We start from the raw sequence: 14,887 nt of genomic DNA, 5'->3' as shown, positions 1-14,887 counted from the left end.
CCCCCAGTTTAAAGCTGGAGGGCAGTGCACTGTGAGTACATCACTTGCAGGTGGCACAATGTGAGCATATGGGGTGGTACACAGCCAAATCCTGCTGGAGCACAAGAGCTCCTCCCTCTGAGGTGCTTCATGGCACCGCAGGGCAGGCACAGCTGTAGCCCAGCAGTTTCTTTAAATGGTGAAACGTTGAGGGAAAAATTCTGCTTTTGAGATCTAAAGTATCTCTTCCCGTTTTGCTGGGGATAAGTGGAAAAAAGGGCTTGAATTTATTTGTCTGCTGCTTTTCTTTCCTTTGGGTAGGCAGAGAATTGCAGTAGAGAGGCAGGTTTTGTCTCAAATCCCAGAGGGTTTGAGTGTATTCCGAAAACAAGTCAGATTGCATGTTTGGGATTCCCAGCCACTGCAAGGCACTGTTTTCAAGTACATACGAACATATGTATCTATGTTCCTAGAACTGTGTGTTTTTGTGAAAATATAGTGTAACAGAAGACTGTTACAATCCTTGATTTCTTTCTAAAAAAATTTAAGATGGGGATTTCAGCTAACCTTCTCTTTGAAGACCCCTTTAAAACAATGGCAGAAGATGCCAGCACAGGAACACAATGGGGCAAGCTTAAATAAAAAACAAAGATGCCAAAAGCATCCCCAGACTATTGGCTCTGGTTGTCTGCCAAGAAGAAATTTATTCCCCAGTGGTGTATCATGTAACTACCAATTTTGCTTGCAATCTTAACTTGCAGCCTTGGAGTTTGTCCATATTTGATTTGTTTTTCAGCACGTCACCTGGAAGGGGCCGTGGGGCAGTGAAGGTCACCATGGGTCACTGCAGTTTGCAGTAATATGTTTTCAGTGTAGTCCAAATTCTCAGCTGGAGACTCTTTCTTGGGATGCTTAAGGATTGTGTGGAAAGGAATTAGTCCCAATAACCCTTAAACTTGTTTAGAAAGAGTCTCTTTCTATCCAAGATCCTTAGGATCAAGTTATATAATGATCTGGTTTTGACATTTCTGACTGGAAAAAAAAGCATGTGTGTGGAGAGGGAAGGAATCAATTCAGCAACCAAAGAAAAGGCTCTTTGTGTAGAAGATGGCTGTAAGGAAAGTTAGACCTACTGACAGGAGACCTGCATTTGTACTGGGCAAAGTTCTGCTGCTTCTCTAGAAAGTATCTGTGAATGTCTCTTTTCACCCTGTTCCACACTGCCCCTACACTCTCAGCAGCCTGCAATCAGTCAGATGCCATGCAGCCCTTATTTTTGTTTTTTAAGAATTACTCTTTTCCTTTCCTGGATATTAGAAGCCTTTAGGGCTCCCCTCCCTGGCCTCACAACTTTGCAGGCTCAGGAATAAAAATAAAACGAGGCAGGCATTAATCAGTCAGTGTCAAACGCTTGGAGAAGATGAATGATACAGCAGAGTCTTGGCATTTCCGTTCTGTTGCATTGCCTGCATTACTAATGCTCCTTTCGGCACCGGGTCACTTCAGTGTCCTGCCTATTTGCCTGCAAAAATATTATCTTTGCAGCTGGGGAGAAGGAGGAAAGTTCCACCTCCCCTCCCCCTCTGCATGGGCCATCAGGGTATCACCAAAAAACAGTGTTTCCAAGCTTTTCTGAGGGCTATGGCAAATACACAGTCTCTTCCCTGCAGAAACCTTTGCTCCAGCATCATGGTTTTTCATTTCAGCCCCAAAGTGCCAGGGGTGAGGCGGTATAAAACTCAGTAAAACAAAGTTGTGTCTGGGAACCTCATCCCATGGAAATGGCCAGTATTTAAATGAGCAGCTCAGTAGCTGGGCTGCTGGAGAGATTTGGCTCTTAAAGCAGCTCAGTCCTGTGGCTATTGCTGCATTTTGTGGGGCAAGCCCACTCTGGAGACTTACACACATTGAGGAGTGGTGGTGTCAAAGGGAACCAGAGGACAGAACAGGGCTGACTGAACTCTGGGGTCAAGAAAACACTCTGGGGCTTGGGTGAGTTGTCCTGCTTATATCTGAATTGCTTTGCAAAATCAGGCTAGAAGCATCTCCCTCCTTTGCAGAGAGGGAAGGGAAGGTAGATGGTAGCTTAATTAGAACTTACTAATAAAGTTTCTGAGCTCAGTGCCCACAAGCAGCCCAGCCTGCCCCAAGCTCTGCAGCACCTGCATTGGTCTCTCAGCAGGTCACCAACGCCTCGGACAGCTGGGCCGTGAGGGATGTCCCAGCCTCGCAGCACCGCCTGACCCTCACCAGGCTGGACCCTGGGAGCCTCTACGAGGTGGAGATGGCAGCTCACAATTGTGCTGGCGAGGGACAGACGGCCATGGTGACCTTCCGCACCGGTAAAGGGCAGACCTTTCCCTGGGCTCCCCTTTGCTCTGAGTCAGGGGAGGGCCCCTCTGAAACATCCTGTCCCAGCCCTGAGGCACAAGGCACCAGCCTTAGGACAATGGGAGTGCTTCTGCTCTGGAAACCCATCTGCCCTCAGCTTAGAACAACTGTAAGAAGGGAAAGTGGAGGGTAGTATGGGGAAAATTCCAACCCATCTTCTGTGTGGGCTTGAAGAAGTCCCTTCTTCCCTTGGTGTCTCAGTGGAACACCTGCAATACTGTAGAAAATGGATCTAGCATAAAGGTCAAGAGGTTGTCAAGAGGTTAATCTATCCTCTGCCTGGAGACAGAAATTTAGCCACGTTTCAAAAGGAACAGTTAAAAGTTGTAGAAAATAGAATATGAGGGGGATCTCTTAACAAATCTGCCACTTTAGTTTTAGTTCCTGCCAACAGGCTGAATGCTTTGAGCCCCTAGGGCTGTTAGAGTCCAGAAAGTACTTACCTCAGTATCCTGTCTGGGAATATTTGCTTTCCTTATCCCAGCAGAAGTTAATTCTGAGTGCATCTCTCAGTGTTACTGATGCCACCTCTCCCTTCTGCACAGGCCGGCGCCCAAAGCCAGAGATTGTTGCCAGCAAAGAGCAGCAGATCCAGAGGGATGACCCAGGCACGAGCACTCAGAGCAGTAACCAGGCCGACAACAGCCGTCTGTCCCGTAAGGCCCTCCCTGCACCGGCAGTGGGGAGGGTGAGGGGTGCTGGATCTTTTGTGGGTGGCCAGGCCATGCCAAGTTGAAGTCTCTGCTGGATAAATCAAGAATGCAGTGCTGGATGGGTGGTTTGTAGCTGCTGACAAGGAGAGATCCTTCTTAGACACCCCTGCTACTGCTCTGGGCAGACAGTCAGTCCTGGAGAGCAGGCATATCCCACTGCCTGACCCCACCTTTATTGCAAGCATGTTACAGCAACTCTGTGACTCTTGCTGAGTTGTACATGGAGGGTTCAGAAAGCCCTGTCTTTCTGTGATTCTGTGAATGTGTGAGGCACAGGAACAAAAAACTGCACTGCACCACTGGGTGCTGATGGAGTGTAAGGGAGGAATGGGGACCAAGTGCCTGCATGTCCTGGCATCCTCCTTTCTCAGCCAAGCTCTGGCTAGGGGCAATTAGTTCCCCTTCTAGTGGTGCAGAGTGCTTCATTTGGGTATCTTGCTGCACTGGAGAAGCATCAGATCCTTACTGGTCAATCTAATTTGTTGTTTCCCATCCTGTCTCTATCACTACTATTGCCTTTGTCATTTCTGTGAAATTTCTCCTTCAATCCTGCTCCTCCTGTGAAGTCCCATCCTTCAGTCTCCCCCATACTCATTCATCGTCTTTATTTTCATATCCGTAGCTCCATTCATCTCTTTCCCTCCCATCTTTTGATTGTTTCCTGTCAAATTGCATTTCCACAGTTCAGAACTTCTCCTTATTTCCTTCTCAGCTATTTCTTTTCAATCTCTCCTGTGTCCATCTCCTACACTTGGTTATCCCCAGCACCAGTCTCCTCCCCCTGCTCACTCACCCAGGGTTTTTGCTCCATCTCCAGCCCTGCATCCACCCCCCTCACTGCTTTCTCCCCCATGATGGGTGATCACAGCTCAAACCTTGTCTCATCCTACTTGAGCTGGGAGTGGAAAAGGAGCAAGATGCAAGCAGGAGTAAAAGGTGCTTGTGGGCACAAACTGAAAGGCATGAGGATTTGGGGGTGCCAGCTCTAATGAAGAGACAGAAGGAAGAGAGCATTCAGGAGTTGCAGAGCATGTGGCTGGGTGCAATGCAGGTAGTCTTTCACCCACATATCTCTGAGCTACAGACAGGGTGAGAAGAATACGTTTCACATCCTGAAATCCTTCTGGGTCCCTTGCAGCTCCAGAGGCACCAGACCGTCCAACCATCTCCATGGCATCAGAGACATCTGTGTATGTGACCTGGATCCCCCGTGGGAATGGTGGGTTCCCCATCCAGTCTTTCCGCGTGGAGTATAAGAAATTGAAGAAGTTGGGAGACTGGGTCCTGGCCACCAGTGACATTCCTCCCTCTCGCCTCTCTGTGGAAATCCCAGGCCTGGAGAAAGGTAGGCAGGTGCTCTCCTCCCTGCTTCCTGGAGGTCTGTAGGAAAGCTGCAGGGTCCCTGTAGGATGGTTAACCGTCTGTCACATCCTGTTCAGCCCTGGCATGCGTGAGCAAAACAAAGCTTCCCTGAGTCCTGCCTTAGGTGCGTGGGGAAAAAACTGCAGATGCTTCTCCAATTTCTCCAGCTGCAGAGACCAGCATAGGTTTGACCTCCCTCAGGGAGACTTAGGCATGCTTTTCTGTATTACAGGATACAGTTACTAAAGGCATTTGGTTTTGCCTTTTACAAGACAGGACAGAACTTTCCTTAGCCACAGGCAAGACAGATGGGCACACAAATCCCATTGCAATTCACATGAGAAAAGATTTCATCACTGAGCTGGACAGCTTAAAAGAGGAGCAAAACTATCCCACTTATTTTACTATCAGTAAAATGAAGTTTGGGTGAAAACTATGTAGGCTTTGAGCTTTGAACTGATGTTTATGTACTTAATTCCCATGGAGTAGAGGAAAAACGCCTTTCCTAAGGGGTTTCCTTACCTGCTTTCAGGTCGGGATATCCCTTCAGGCATTTCTTAACCCCCTGTACACCTTGCAAAACTGCTATCTGACCTTTGGACCATCCAGACAGGAACTGGGGAAGGTAACTAAAAGCAGGCTCCATCTAGGATATGGTTGAAATTCATTCAGTGTTTGTACTTCCACAACAGACTTGCTGTAGGCTCTCTGCCATCTGGAGGTGTAGCCCCTCTTCACAGTCAGGGCTATGCTGACAGCAGAAATGTTGGAAAACTCCAATCCCTGCATCTGCTTTATTTCCCATTTTCCCCACAGGCACATCCTATAAATTCCGTGTCCGGGCGCTGAACATCCTGGGAGAGAGCGAGCCCAGCGCGGCGTCTCGGCCCTACGTGGTGTCTGGCTACAGCAACCGCGTCTACGAGCGCCCCGTGGCCGGGCCCTACATCACCTTCACGGACGCCATCAACGAGACCACCATCATGCTCAAGTGGATGGTAAGGTTTGTGGGGGTGGAGAGTGCTGCAGGGGAGGAGCCAGGTGCCACGGTGCTCCTTTCCCAGCTTACACCTCCTCCAGGTTACCACACTGGAGCCTGTCACCAGCACAAATGGATCCGGGACCCAATAGCTGCCTCCATCAAAGGAGGACTGGGCTTGGGACACATAACTGGGTGGGAAGTCAGAGAGCCTAGGAAACCTTTTGCATCTGAATTCAGCATTGTATACAGGAAGATTTCAGTGCATAACCATGGGCTCTTGACCATTTTGTTCAATAAGCACAGCTGAACAATGCATTGAGTAGCTGCTTGCTCTCCTGGCCAGTATTCTGGAATCCATTAGCATCTCTCTCTCTCCTAGTATTTTCCAGCAGATACATACTTCACTCTCATTTGGTAGGTAACAAATGATGATGTAATGCTTTTACAACAGTCCACTCCAGAGGATTTTTAGGAGTGGGTAGGATCTTTTGGATCAAAAGCCCAGATTTGGGCTGAAGTGTTTTCAACAGCTTAGAGCTTATTCAGAGGGATGCATTGCTCTCCTCTCCTAGCTGCTTCTAGCCAGAAAATGCCACAGTGCAGGATGGGCGCAGCTGTTCATTTGAACTCAAACTGTAGCTGATAAAACACTTGGTGAAAAACAGCAAGAACACACAGAGCTGGGACAGTACTGCCCTGGGTGTGGGGGAGGAAAAGAACTGTCTTCAGAAACACAAAGCTCCTGCAGCAACCAGTTCATGGCAAGACCCAGTTTGTCTGGAAGCCATGAGCCTACCGGAGTCAAGATGATGGTGTGCTTGCCCAGCTGAGTCACTGTTGTTAAAGACTTTTTTTTCTCTGAATCATTGGCTGTGGTTGCTGAGAGGGAGCAGAGCACTGGATGGCTGGAGTGACAGGCCCAAATTCACAGCTTGTCTGTTACCTGAGAGAAGCTTGAGGAGTAGAAAGTAGCACTGAGCTTCTGTAGAAAAGCTTTTATTGTGCAGTCAGTGTCAACATGAGGAAGATTCCTCTGCTAGGTTATCCTCCTGTCCCATCCCATTTATCCCAGCTGCTCCTCACCTAGTACAATACAAGCGTGGACATGTCTGCTAATTTCTGCTCTCCCTCCCATTCTCTGCAGTACATCCCAGCCAGCAACAACAACACTCCCATCCATGGATTTTATATCTACTACCGCCCCACTGACAGTGACAATGACAGTGACTACAAGAAGGACGTGGTGGAAGGTAGGAGAAATGGAGAGACTGGTCCCAGACCCTGGTCCCTACAGGAAGACAGCACAGTCAAAAGGAGCCCTGTGCACAAAAGGCAGCAGCTGTCAAGGCTACTTTACTGGGCACTGCTGCAGAGCTGGGCCAGCTGCCTGTTCCCTGAGGAAGTTAAGAGCTCCATGTGTTTGTTCCCTCCTCAGGAGATCGGTACTGGCACTCCATCAGCCACCTGCAGCCAGAGACCTCGTATGACATTAAGATGCAGTGCTTCAATGAGGGAGGTGAAAGCGAGTTCAGCAACGTGATGATCTGTGAAACCAAAGGTAAGCAGGTTCCTGGGACAGCTCTGGGAACACAGCCTGCTGCCTTCCCTGCCTGCAGCTGTCAGAGCACAGCGGGGCAGGAACCATCCCTGCTTGACAGTGCATCACCCAAGCTCCAGAAAAGTGGTGGAGGCAGCACTGGAGAGAAGAGAGACACAGGCTCATCCATGCTGTTGATCAGTGTGGCTGGTCTGTGTACTCACCCCTTGTGCAGAGTCCATTGCTGCCCCTCAGAGCAGCAGTTAGCTTTTGTTTTCCTGTCACAGAGGTGGTGACTGGAAGAAGAAGGGCTGACTTTCCCCTGCTGTACTGAACTCTGTGTTGCTTTAGAAGCAGGCTCCTTGTTGTCTTTCAAGCAGCTGCACTGTCACGACAGCAACAGCATTAAGTCCAAGTGTGTGCTTTGGAGAACCTCTTTGGTTTTGGTTTTGCTTGATCAGCCGAAAAGCAGATCTGGCAAAGCTGTGAGCCAAGCACAGAGGCCTTGTCTGTACTGCCATATGCATCAGCCTAGGAATCCTGTCATCCAGGAGTGCTTCTTCAAAGCCATCATACAAGTCTGGCCACTCCACAGGACCATAAACATCCCTGGACTGCTGTGCCATCTGCCATATCTCTAACATTCTCTCTCTCTCTTCCTTCCACAGCTCGGAAGTCTCTTGGTCTGCCAGGTCGTCTTCCACCCTCCACAGTGCCCCCTCAGCAGCGTCCCCCACTCAGTGGTGGGCACAGTGGCCTGGGGACAGGGGCCATGGTGGCCCGTTCCAGTGACTTGCCATACTTGATTGTAGGCGTTGTGCTGGGATCCATCGTACTCCTCATCGTGGCTTTCATCCCCTTTTGCCTTTGGAGAGCTTGGTCCAAGCAGAGTAAGGGCTAATTTACAGGATATGGTTTGCCTGGGGATTAAATCTGACCTTGGGTGTAGTTGCATCAAACATCCAAAATGTGAGGGAATTCTGGGAAGCAGGGAAGGGGTGTACAGAGGGCAAGTCTCAGATGTCCTGTGGAATGCCATAAAGACAAAGGCCACTGTTTGTCCCTTGTTCTGCTTGCCTTGTTGGAAAGGAACCTCTGGGACTAGGGGAAAAGGGCCCCTTTTCGCCATTTATCTCCAAGAGTGCTTTGGGTGCCTGATGTCTGCCTGATAGGACAGCCTAACCCTATACATGCTGAGCTTCAACAAGCTTGACTTTACCTCTCATTTTTTCCTCAGACTTTCTTTTCCTTCCCTCTGCAGAACAAACCATTGACATGAGCTTCCCAGGAGCTGGGCTGCTGGTGTCATCCTGCCAGTACACCATGGTGCCACTGAGAGGCATCTCTGCTCCTCGTGCGAATGGACATCCCTTTGTTAATGGGCAGCCCTATGCCAGCAGGGCACATCTGAATGGCATCTGTGCCTCTGCAGGAGTGGGGTACACAAGCACCAAGCCCCGAGATTACAGCCCAGATGAAGTGCCGCAGGTGAGCCCACACCTGGGATCAAGAGCTGGTTTGTCATTGGCTGGAGGCCACACTTGCAGTGAGAGGGCTTCTCCAGATGTGGTTGGCACACTTTGCAGCATGTAGAAGTGGCAAGGCTGGCTTCCCAAAAGAGATTTCCCCTTTGTAGAAAAGTCAGACATGTGGGGAACAGGAAGGTCTCCAAAACACTGGTGATAGGGTGTTTTCTTGAGCCTCTTAAGTATGGAGGAGGCAGTGAGAAAAGGCAACTCTCATGGGAACGGTTCCTGTGTCCCCTGAGCAAAGGTCACAGGGACTGACAGCGCTGAGGACTCTGTAAAAGGGTAACAGGCAGTGCCAGAGCTGAGACGGTAAATTGCTTATCCCCCACTCATTCAGCACTAAGTGTAAAGTGAGTTTTTCAGTGCTCAGTTCCACTGCCCTTAGTAGCAAAAGAAAGAGTTTCAGCTTTTTTGCCTTCTGCTGTAGGAGCTTCAGCAGTCTGCCCCAGGGCTCTGACTCAGATCAGCACCTGCCTCTTAATGCTGCTGTGTGCCATTGGTCTGCTAAGACTCCTCTCTCCTTCCAGTCACAGGAGGAGACCAACGCCTTGCTGCAGGCAAGAGTGCTGCAGAATGGGAGTGCCCAGCAAGACTACCAGCCCTCCAGGTTAGTCCTGGCATGTGGAGAGGGAAGGTGGAACAATCCACTGGGACCCACGTGCTCTCAAAAGCCTGCCCTGAATACACTCCTATCTGTCCCAGCTCTTGGGAAACAAATCCATGCCCCAGCACTAGGACACCTTGGTCTAAATTCTCTTCACACAACTCATTCCTCTTAGGATTTCAGGAAGGAATAATTTAATTGTAGAGGTGGCCAAGACCTATTCCCCTCCATCCCCTTTTCCTCCTCCTGTTTCTAAGTGGGAGACTGAAAAGCAAGATGAGAGAAGCAAACATCTGTGATTGATGCTGATAAAGAGCTGCCCCAGAATCTGCCCACTGTCCAGTTGTGAGTGCTTAGTGTCTCACTGTTCAGACATCTTCATTACCCTGCTCCCTGTGAGGTACTATTCCTTCTGGTTCCTGTGGCACTCATGAGCTGTTGGATCATGGATACCAGGTCCCACATCACCTCATTTCCCATCCCACAAGTACATCCCCGTTTCTGCGCTTCCCCTCATTTAGGAATGTTCTGTGTCACAGCATTGATGAGCTGGCTGAGGCATGACACGAGTTATATCTTTCAAGGAGGAAAGATCTGGTAAACAGCCCTAAACCTCTCTGCCTGCTTCCCCAGATTGCCCAGCTCCAGAACAGAAGACAGCTCTTTCCTCTACAGTCTCCCAGATGACTCCACTCACCAGCTTCTTCACCCACAAGATGACTGTCCTCACCTTCAAGAGCACTTTGTTGGCCTCCATCATCCAGTGATGGGAAGCAAAGTGGGAGGCCCTAGCCTGGATGCTCGACGGGATACCCTCTTCCACCAAGGTCAGTGGTTTGAAAAACTCCATGCCTCCATCTCATCGTTTTAGGCTGCTCTTGAAGGGAGATCTCACTGCAGAGCCTTTCTGATAGCTCATGTTCAAGTGATGTGAATCCATCGCCCTAGGACCTAATCCATTGATCCACCCCTGTAGTGCAGGTCAGACTTGTTTTGTGTGATCATGGCATCTAATTCCCACACAGACTTTCAGAATGCAGATCTTCCTCTTTGATCAGAGCCCACCCCCTGCCATAAAGTGAGCTATTGACTTGAAACCTCCCACAGCATCTCTCATTCCAGTGTGCACTGGATTAATTTCTTGCTTTTTCTCCCTCAGGAAGCCCATGCTGCTTAGGCCTAGTGCCAGTTGAAGAGGTAGAAAGAATAGATTGCTGCCAGTCCAGAGGAGATCTCCATGTCCAGAATCCAGCGATCACATCTTTGGGTCAGGACCTATCAAGACATCTGAACAGCAGCCCTCCACCACTGAGACCCTTAGAGACTCATCCTCCCACCAGCTAGGGACCAAGCTGCCTTTTGCAAAAGACTTATTCTAAAGAGAGAAAGATAAAGGGTATTTATTTTTGTATAACACCCCTATTTATATATTTATGCACTTGTATATAGATGTATATGTGCCTTTTATAATGCTATGGAGACAGAATGCATCCTCAGCAAGGTCACAGGAAACAAGGCAGCAGCTCTCAGTGGCAGCATCAGAGCACACAATGGAGACAGCTGGACAAGGGACACGGCGGGACTTGGGTCCAAACAGCGCTGCCACCACACTCTTGCAGCCTAGAGGGCTTCACAACAAATAATGCTGTCCAAAAGGTCTTTTCCTCTCCTCACCCAGGAAGGTTTGTTCCATGAACACACTCCTGTGAATGGACTGGAGTTATGCACTCTGCCTGATCAACTTAAACAACCTTTCACATACACGCCATCTGCAGCCGCCTATCTGTAAAGACAAATCCACGCTTTAACATCTAAAATAAAGGCTTTAGTCTTTGCTGTGCCTGGCTTTATGCTAACTCCTCACACATAATGAGCCTTCTCTTTCTTTTACACTTGCAGATGTACAGCAAGCAGGACACCTGGGGAAAGGTGACACTTTTCCTGCAGTTAGAATTTTCCAAATAGTCATTGGTGACACTTAGTCTGGGGTCTTTTTGTTCCCTGTCTCCAGCTGAGCCTCTGTCTGTCTGGTTACCCAGCTGCCACTGGATGTCCTTGCTCTTTGTTAGGCAAGGGCTTTGGTGCCAGTTCACAGCCCCTCTCCAGCCATTTCCCACCTCCCAGGGCACAACCTGCAGCTGCACAAGAGCTCCCAGCACCAGGTGTGTTCCTCAGCAAGGATCCCCTGTAAAGGCAGCCTGCACAAGCACCATTCACAGGCTTGTGCTGGGACCAGCAGGAAGTTCTTGTCCCTGGCTGGGATATGGCTGGAGCCCTACTGAGCATACACCAGACAGAGACAAAAAGACCTGTGGCAAGAGGTGAGGAGTGGGGAGGAACAGCAAGAGCAGCTGGAGATTGTTTAATTTATTCAATTAAAAATTAGCACCTCAAGAGCCTTGCATGGGGAAAACACAACCCCCTCCACCTTGAGGCTGAAGGAAGATTTTAAAGTCAAGACAGGGTAAGTGCTGTAAATGATCACATGCTGCCACCACACCAAATGAGAGGCAAAAAAGTGCAACACCTGAAAAACACACAGAGCTTGGCCCTCTCACTGATCAGGGCAGTTGAATTACAGGCTGACTTTGCATGGTTACATCCTCCTCCTGGCTAGATAAATGCTACATCCTGCCCTGAGGAGAAAGGCCCCTTTGCTTTCTCCTGGCCAGCAGGGCCACTGCCAATGCTTGCTTGAGGCAGACTAATTTCACCATTTTGGAGAACAAGGTACCAAACTAACATTTGCTGCTGTGAAACTTCAAGCCAGCTTTCAACAGCCACTTGTTTGAAGAGTAGACAGACATAATGCACACACATGGACACACAAAGGGCACCTTGTCCAGTACAACCCTCTGCAATGGACTGATAACAGTATTTAGTAGTTTCATTTGCTATTTTTTATTCCATATATGTTACAGTCGTGTTTTGATAGAAAAAACAAATGCAACCCCTTACAACTAAACCCCTGGATAGCCAAAACCAATTAATTTTGCACCTCCAAGCATGACTGCTGCCACAGTTAATTTTAAGGGTGACTTGGATTGTTAGTGACTGTTTCTGAAGAGGAAGTTGGAGTCTCAGAGTCCTGTGGTAAGAGGGGCCCACCTTTTCTCCTAAGGGAAGCGAGTTCTTTTAAGTCCAGTCTATTCTGGCTGATTGCCTGTCTCAGAAAGGCCACCTCACAAGTTATCTGTGTGAGCTGTGACTCCAGCCTGGCTGTCTCTTTGATGTCAGCATTTTGGGTGCTCTCAAATTCTCCACCCTGTAGAGGAAAAAAATGGCTCCTATAAAACATGGAGAATGAACAGTGGAAATTTATTTCAAGTAGGTAAAGTGAAGCTTTCCAAGAGCCAGGACATATCCATGACTTCTCCACACCTTAGTCAGAAGTATGTGGAAGACTGAAGGTTCACTAACTTAGACTTCATGTTACAGAGCAGTAAATCCACTTTTCGTTGTAATGCTGTTTCATGACAGTAATATGACTGTTTCCATGTAACAAAGGAATATTCTTTTCATTCCTTCATGGCATATTTTAATTAGAAATGAGTTTGTTTCAGTCCTAGAAAGCAGCTAAGTAAGAAATAGCAGAGGTGCTAAGGTATGAAGCAATCATTCATCCTGTCCCACTCCTAGCCTAAACTGCTGACTGCAGAGCAGGATGTGAGACCAAGGAACTGGTGAGGGCCAGATGATCCCTTACCCATTTCTGAACAGTCCCAAACCTAAAAGGCTAAAAGGCTCACCTGACCAGTTGTCAGTGATTCCAGCTCAGTTTCAAGCTGATGCTTTTCATGGCAAAACCTGTTCATCTGGTGCAGCTTGCTGGTGTTTTCCCTTGTCAGCTTCGCTAACTGATGCTGCAGGACTACAATTCTTTCCTAGAAAGGTGTAAGAAGTTGATCGGGGATGAGAGAGCACAAAAAGTGTGGAGTGGGGAAGAAGCAGTAGGCACAATGTAAATGTCACAGGTAAACAACAGACTGATCCTGTCACACCACCTGATCCCACAGTACCTTTAATGCAATCTCATCTTCTTGTTTTTAATATCTTTAAATTACAAATGCCTAAGTAAAAAGTTAGGCAAAAGTATGGGGAAAAAGAAAGCCATTAGCTCTTCTGTAAGGGCAGCATAAGCATGTTGCCTGCTTGCACCACAGCAGCTGAGCCTCGGGCCCCACCAAATGGAGACATGAACTTCTCAGACTGCACAGATTGGCACCCCTGGCATGAGCCACAGCCTGCCCTGTACTCAGTTTGTCACTAAAGGCACTGAGAGAGGGCAGGAGGTGCTGAATGCCACCTGAGAACCAGAGAAAAGCACTCCACAAGAGCTTCACGTAGAGAATGAAGTAGGACAATGTGTTTGTAGAAAGCAAAACAGAGATAAGCTAACTCCGTGAAAAATAGGATGTGCACCAGCAACTGGAGCAGAGGTAGGAATGATGATGGGAAATTCAAGTGGAACACTATGGTCTATTAAGGACAAGTGAAAAAAGATCAAACATGAACATGTTCACAAAAGATTTCAGTGTGACTTTATAGCCCCTCAGGGAAACTTAGGGTTAAGAGATCATCACATCTGTCTCCCTCCTATTCCTGCTGCTTACCTCCCATTCTTTGAGCTCCACGAAATGCTCATACTCCTTCTCCATTATTCTCACTTTCATCTGCTCCATGGGTATATTAACAGAGTGGGCTTGAACTGCTTCAAAATCAACCAGCCGACCAAACTTCTCCATCATCAGAAGATTGCACCTCTCCTCCAGTTCTAACAGAGGCACAAATGGCAGCACTGTCATTCATGGGTTTAGAAGAATTTCTGCCTTACCTCAGCTTTTTGTCTGAGCTTTTTGGTATCTGCTGTGTAATAAAAACTTCACACAAAACCACACAGAGCTCACAGCTGAGTCATACCATTTGTCCTTGCTCATGATCATGCTTGTGTGGTCACTAAGCCACACTAAACCAGTCCTAGTAAGCCTGTCTCACACCACAGGCTCTATAGGGCCTCTGCATGTCTAGTGGTGCTTTATGTTTAGCTCTTTGGGAAGTGTTTTGAATAGGGCTTGTTTCCTTCTTCAGATGTTACAAAGGGGAGGAAATGGCCAGAAAAAGCTACTTTTTCCCTAGGAGTTCTGGTTTACAAGCAGAAATAGCAAATGTGTCCAGACTTCCAGTGACTCCTTATACTAAGTTCCCAAATTATGTTGCACAGCCTGATGACTCTGCAGTGCTGGAGAACTGCTATTCCATCAAAACAGTCCACTTGATCTGTTCTATTTTCTGAAGTAACCCTCTGTAACATCTGTGTGAGTATGGAGACAGGCATGGTGAGTTACCCACACCCAGTGAGAGGGACAGAAAGAACATTAGCAATGCTGTGTTGCTCAGAGTCTCTGTCACTCACGTTGAATCTCCATCTCCATCTCCTTTTTGTCCTGGAGAAGCTGCTTATGTTGCTCCTTGGCCTTCTTGTGGGTCTCTCTTTGCATTATCTTTTCATTACGTAGGTCCACAATTCTCTTCTTCAGGTACTGCAAGGACTCGTTGGTAAATACTAAAGTATGGGAGAAGTCACGGGGCATCTCCCCATCAACCAAGCACTGCACCTGCAAAAGCAGACAGAAAAATAAGCAAGGCTGGCTTTACTTATTAAGGGTGATGGAGATGTCTCTTTATAACAAATGTGTGAGCAATAGAGAACTAGTGAGTGAGTTAATACTAAGCATGGGCACAACTCTTTTTTTGGGCCAGGTAATCGTGTAAATTAATGTATTGCATCCA

General features: G+C 48.1%; 2 protein-coding genes across 7 annotated transcripts in view; one reads left to right on the top strand and one right to left on the bottom strand.

Moving 5' to 3' along the window:
- Positions 1-10,937, top strand: part of BOC (BOC cell adhesion associated, oncogene regulated) — a 54,530-nt gene extending 43,593 nt beyond the window's left edge. For 2 of the 3 annotated variants that reach the window (XM_015641928.3, XM_015641968.3), the window contains 11 exons: positions 2,159-2,321; positions 2,916-3,026; positions 4,222-4,428; positions 5,262-5,443; positions 6,572-6,677; positions 6,863-6,985; positions 7,633-7,854; positions 8,226-8,452; positions 9,021-9,100; positions 9,731-9,924; positions 10,257-10,937. In XM_015641928.3, the coding sequence (XP_015497414.1) occupies positions 2,159-2,321; positions 2,916-3,026; positions 4,222-4,428; positions 5,262-5,443; positions 6,572-6,677; positions 6,863-6,985; positions 7,633-7,854; positions 8,226-8,452; positions 9,021-9,100; positions 9,731-9,924; positions 10,257-10,441 (1,800 nt within the window). In that variant the 3' untranslated portion in view covers positions 10,442-10,937. The remainder of the gene's footprint in view (positions 1-2,158; positions 2,322-2,915; positions 3,027-4,221; positions 4,429-5,261; positions 5,444-6,571; positions 6,678-6,862; positions 6,986-7,632; positions 7,855-8,225; positions 8,453-9,020; positions 9,101-9,730; positions 9,925-10,256) is intronic. The other variant, XM_015641944.3, reaches the window with a different exon arrangement.
- A 933-nt stretch (positions 10,938-11,870) lies between these two features.
- CFAP44 (cilia and flagella associated protein 44) overlaps positions 11,871-14,887 on the bottom strand; it is a 42,614-nt gene continuing 39,597 nt past the window's right edge. For all 4 annotated transcript variants that reach the window (XM_015641862.3, XM_033517554.1, XM_019008030.2 and 1 more), the window contains 4 exons: positions 14,511-14,712; positions 13,711-13,871; positions 12,847-12,981; positions 11,871-12,362 (listed from right to left, as the gene is read on the bottom strand). In XM_015641862.3, the coding sequence (XP_015497348.1) occupies positions 12,126-12,362; positions 12,847-12,981; positions 13,711-13,871; positions 14,511-14,712 (735 nt within the window). In that variant the 3' untranslated portion in view covers positions 11,871-12,125. The remainder of the gene's footprint in view (positions 12,363-12,846; positions 12,982-13,710; positions 13,872-14,510; positions 14,713-14,887) is intronic.

Source organism: Parus major, chromosome 1 (genome assembly GCF_001522545.3).
Source record: "Parus major isolate Abel chromosome 1, Parus_major1.1, whole genome shotgun sequence".
Taxonomy (NCBI): Eukaryota; Metazoa; Chordata; class Aves; order Passeriformes; family Paridae; genus Parus; species Parus major.
The sequence above is the reverse complement of the archived record's forward strand: the minus strand, read 5'-3'. Positions and strand labels throughout refer to the sequence as shown.